We start from the raw sequence: 5,666 nt of genomic DNA, 5'->3' as shown, positions 1-5,666 counted from the left end.
TTTGAATGAAAAGGAAGTATTTAAATTAAATTAATGCCTCCAAATTGAAATCAGGATTCTTGGTTCTAGAAAGCTTTTTATTCTTGGACATCCACGTCTTCTTCTCTCTCTATTTTTTTTTGTTGCTTCTCATCATCCACCACATAAAATCTGAAAATCCTAGAGATTTCACGCTGACAAAGCCAAGTGGACCTCCACGTGTCGAAAGCATATCCTGTAATTACAACCTTTTAGAGTATAGACTCAGTTAAGTTGTCAGAATTGCGGTGAAGACTGAAGAAGAAAAGCTTCGAGAAAAGAAATGGCAGCAGCCTTTGCCTCTTCCTCAGCAAAATCCACCCTTTTGCAAAATCCAACCTTCCAGAGAGACACTAGTGCTAATTTTTTTGGTGGGTCATTGAAGAGTTTGTGTTTACAACAGAGACCAAGAAACAAAAGTAGAGATTCCTTCGGTTTGGTTGTTGCTTCGGCAAATCCCACCAGCAGTAACAGTAGTAATGGGGGCAGGTTCTACTTCAACTTTACAGGCTTCCCATTTCCTCTTGGTCCTTTTCTCAACAGGAGCTCTACCAGGACTGAGGTTAGCTCCCTTACCTTAAAGACATATGTTTATTCTTATGAAAGTTCATTAATATTTGTGGATTTACTTGTGCTTGTTTCCAATGAATATGGTTAATTTTATATGAATCATGATCCTATGTTTTGGGTTTCATACTCCTTATCTTTTCTGAAACTTTGTTGGGTGATTTTTTTTTTTTTTACTACTGTAACTGCTGCTACTTGATTGATTCATATATATCCTCTGAGTGACTGAACTAACCTAATACTATTTCTCTCTTAGCTCTATTGGCTTAAAAAGGAGAAACTATAATTCATAAACTGCTTATCTGCTTGAGTGAAACCTCGGGTAATTTCGAAATTTCAAGTAAAGAGATAGTCCTGGCATTGGAGCATAGAGATTTTAATTCTGAAGGCTTAAAAGTAATTATATAAATACATATATATATATTTATATATATTTATGAATCTAGAAGTTCTGCTTTCTTACAAATTACAATCACTTTTGGATTCACTCCACATGTCCTTAGGCTGTGAAAGGCAGTATATGGCTATTTGAACAAGAGCAAGCATTGGGTTTCAGCAGTGTCTCAACAAACATTAGAATGACAGTTATCAAACTCAAATCTGGTGGATTGTGGATTCATGCTCCCATTGCTCCGACCGATGAATGCATTCAGGTTCTATTTTGCTTCTAGTCTCGCCTCTTTTTTCTGACTTGTGTCAAATTCTGGTTACATTGATCAAGAGTTTTTCTTCTGAGTATCTCTGTTCTCTTATCAGCTTGTAAAAGAACTAGGGGCTCCAGTCGAGTACATTGTTCTTCCTACATTTGCTTATGAGCACAAAATTTTTGTTGGTCCATTCTCTAGAAAGTTTCCTCGGGCTCAGGTTTGGGTGGCACCAAGACAGTGGAGTTGGCCATTAAATTTGCCGCTTGAGTTTTTTGGAATCTTTCGCTCTAAAACCTTGAAAGATGAGGACATGTCTACTCCATGGGCTGATGAGATTGAGCAGAAAGTTTTAAGCTCACCAGAAGTTGGTAATATGAACTGCAAACATATTTGCTTACTTTTTGTCTCTCAATTTTGAAGAATGATCAAGTATCCTTTTTTCTTGTGGATTTTTCAGGTATTGGGCCATATGTTGAGGTAGCTTTCTATCATAAGCGTTCAAGAACACTACTGGTAACAGATGCAGTCATTTTTGTTCCAAAGCAGCCACCCGGTTGTATTAGCAAAGAATCCTTGTTGGCATCTGCAAAGAATGGTTTGGCTGTAAAAATTCTTAGTAAAGGAAAACAAGTCCCTAATGAACCAGTAGTTGACAACAACGTGAACCGTCAAAAAGGTTGGTTTTTCATTTGAAATTCCAATGTAAAAACCGTTTGTGCTAAATTTGGTTTTGATGCAACTCACTACTGAGAGTGCCTTTATCTTCTTCCAAAGAGGTTGAGTATGAATACTTTTTTTTGTTGGTTCAGGGTGGGAAAGGATGGTTCTTCAAATCTTATTTCTTGGTCCTTCAAACTTGTTGGAACCTAATGCCAGCTTTGCTCAGATGTCGCAGAAGCTGATTGTTTCGCCCATTGTAAAGACCTTGGTCTTCAGCAAAGTTCCAGAGAAGGTAAAAACAAGCTAATTTTATGAAAATATGATGTAAAAGCTAAGCATGCAATTAATTTCTTTTCATCTGTTTTTTTCAGTGGAACAATCCATTTGTTTGCTTGAATTTTTTTATGACAAACAATATGATGGCTTTGTAGCCAAAACTCAACAGATGGTCCCTAGATGTTCAGTAAATGGAATTAAATATTAGTTCTGTTTGAGTATATGAATAATCTGAAAACACATCTTCTCATCTTTTATGTTGAAAATTCAGGTGAGGGATTGGATTGATAGAATCACACGGGACTGGAATTTCAAGAGAATAATTCCTGCTCACTTTGCCGGTCCAATCAACGCTAATCGGTCTACCTTCTTGGCTGCATTCGCATTTCTGGATGATCTCTTGGGTGAGCGTTATGTCACTCGACCAACGGTCTCTCTTCTTTTTGCATCACTCATGGGGAAGGCTGCCAGTTATTTCCCTCCAGATGACATGAAGACTTTATCATCCCTTGATCAATTTCTAGTCTCAGTGGGAGCTGTGAAGAAAACTGTTTCAGGCCGAAAAAGATGACACAAACATGGGTTACAAAGTTACTTGTCGATACTTCTTCACCTATCAAAATCAGTAAGTCATAATCATATAATCTCAGTGTATACTTTTAGGCTACAAATGGTGCTCGCTAACTTACCAACCTTATCTTCCTCACTTGGAAAAATGTATTTGATTTTGTAGAAAGTTATGGTTGTAATAGAAAGAAATATTGATAAGATTTTGCTTGGGAATAAATATTCTTCTGTGTATATTGCGTGGTTGTCTTATATATACTGTACTCCAAGATTTAAAGGTAGATGTTGAGAAGTCATACATGGGGTTTCTTTTGGCCAAGGCTTAGTTCAACTCCTCAAAACAATCAACATTTAAGAATATGGGTCCAACATAAGAAGAGTTAAAACATATGCCAATAAATGACTTCAAATACCATCAAAAGTGTAGTAGTAATATATTTTAGTATAGAACATGACATGGTAAGACGTCTTTTACAATACTAGCCCAAGTCTTCAACTCACAAAAAGAAAATTTTCTAGGACCACAACTCATTTTAAGGTTCTTATTAATATATTATGATCGAGGTTAGTCCACCGACATTTTTTTTTCTTCAAATCCAAATTCACCTGCCATTTACCAAAACAAATGGACGTCTTTATTAAATTTAATTATAACGGGTGGAGGATTAGGTTAACATAGATGGCATTAATGCAATAATCGTGGAGCTACGTCTTATCACCAATTAGTTTTTAGATAGATGATTCTTGTCATGGTATCATGAGTCATATCTTTAGTTATCACCAACATAGATAACTTGTGGAAGATTCTTGTCATGGTATCATGAGTCATATGGTATCATGAGTCATATCTTTAGCAGATATTCGATCCACATCGATCCAAATAGTGAGCCGAATTAAAAAAAAAGTAAGCTGCATGAGATCTGCATAGTGCAACAAGACACTCGAGATTCAAATAATAAGCTAAGTCGCACGAGATTCGCATAGTGCAAAAAGACACTTGAGATCCAAAAAATGAGCGAGCTGAGAATGCCACTTGTTATCCGGTGATTCAAGACTGGTGAGCAAAAAATAGTCATCATCTTAGGGGATATTGGAGTATATTGTCCCACATGGAACAAGTGTAAGAGAATTGAGTCATTAATAAGAACATAAATAATTCCACTAATAATTAATTAGTTTTTAGATGGAACCATATGATTCTTGTCACATTAGATGTAAATGAGGTTCCTTTAGAACATATATGTTTATATAAATATTTATAGGAAATTTTTTAAGTGGGGGCATCACTTTTGTCTTTTATTTTCGGTACTTGGAGAAATTATAACCAATTTTTTTTTTTTTGCATCATGACGTATATTGTAGTTATAATAGGCATCCTACTAATTTTTAGAAAATTATAAATAATTTACGTTGCCAAAATCAAAGTTCAAACAGTCAATTGCACGCGTGATAGATTTTTTTATACATGTGGAAAACATACTATTTGAACACTGATTTCGATACTGTAAATTTATCGGATTTTTTTAAAAATTGGCAGGATGTCTACTATTGTGCAGTGTCATACAAAAAAAATTGAGTGATAATTTTTTCAAGTATTAAAAATAGAAAATATTCCTGCAGTAGAGGAAAAAGTAATATCCGTACATAAAAAGCTCTCGATATATATATATACATACATATATATATATACATATAGTCCTTTTACATATCTTTGTCAGTTAATTCTGGGACAATATTGAAGAAAAATAAAGGAAGATCAGTTGGAGGTGTGGTCATTACAATTAATGTTTAGCATTGAAAAAAAATGAAATGGAATAATAGAGAAAGGTTGAGATTCATGTCATGACTCATGACCCATAAAAAGACCTACTTATGGTTGGAGGGTCACCTCCTTAGGGCGTTCTAACTATGGCCCTTGCTACCAACTGTGTATATATATATATATACTCAATTTCTTTATTGTTTGTTGTGATATAATTTGATCAATAATGTGAGTGTACATAGTCAATAAGTAATAGTATGAGAAGTAAATATCATCTCTATAGGAATTGAATTAGTAACAAATTGAGTAAAATCAGTACTAAACAATTTGGGTAAAACAAATATGTATTATTTCATTTAAAGTAAAAACTAAGAAAGTAAATAAAATAAAGAACAAAAGTGAGCAATATAATGATGAGCTAGAATTATTAAATCCTCCTAGAATGTAAATTCAATACAATGTCGTAGAGGAATGCATTAACAATTAAATTTTATCCACCGGAAATTTAAAAATAAACATATGATTTTTCCAAACATATATGCTATGGGCTCTCAAAACTAAATTAAACATATTCTTGTGCAAATCTAGAATTAAGAACACTAATTAAGCACCAAATTTTCAATAGGTCATACAAGATAAATATTACATCTATATACGATCTACAACTACAAATCACACTTAGTCAATGTGATTATCATGCATCATTCAAATATTTTCACTAATCCTATTTTCTCCAAAATCAAAATTAGCTATGAAACCTACCATTGGTGATCAAGCAAAAGTAAGTATACAATATTGAGCATCACTTAAATGAACAAAACTTTCATTACTAAAAACATTCATAAAACATCAATTAAATTTACAATCCAAGTTCATCAATAACTCTAGCTACAAGAAAATTAGTTCATACTCAAAAACACAAAAATACCCAAAATCAACACATCCATGGTTTTACAAATAGAGGGAAATAGAAATACATAAAGAGGAAACTATGTAGATGGATCATCCTTCCTTGTTCTTCTCTCTTCTCTACTTCTTCTCCTTCTTTCTTTTCTTCTTCTTCGTTCTCATTTTTGCATATTTTTTTCTTTCTAATTTCAGCTCTAAGATCCTCTCTTTCTCTCTAAAATGGTGGTTGTCTTTTTTTTTTTTTTTTTTCATGCTAGGGT

The 5,666-nt window shown here is 33.7% G+C and overlaps 1 protein-coding gene across 1 annotated transcript; it reads left to right on the top strand.

Annotated features, from left to right (window-relative positions):
• The first annotated feature begins 249 nt into the window (after positions 1-249).
• On the top strand, positions 250-2,969 carry LOC133817927 (uncharacterized). Its single transcript, XM_062250579.1, has 6 exons — positions 250-580; positions 1,089-1,238; positions 1,342-1,600; positions 1,690-1,908; positions 2,042-2,184; positions 2,440-2,969. Exons 1-6 carry the CDS (start codon positions 302-304, stop codon positions 2,737-2,739), a joined length of 1,350 nt encoding a protein of 449 aa, XP_062106563.1. The 5' UTR covers positions 250-301; the 3' UTR covers positions 2,740-2,969.
• The last annotated feature ends 2,697 nt before the right edge of the window (positions 2,970-5,666 follow it).

This window comes from Humulus lupulus, chromosome 2, assembly GCF_963169125.1.
Source record: "Humulus lupulus chromosome 2, drHumLupu1.1, whole genome shotgun sequence".
In the NCBI taxonomy this organism is placed as follows: domain Eukaryota; kingdom Viridiplantae; phylum Streptophyta; class Magnoliopsida; order Rosales; family Cannabaceae; genus Humulus; species Humulus lupulus.
Note: the sequence above shows the minus strand (reverse complement) of the source record. Positions and strands in the feature narration are given on the sequence as shown.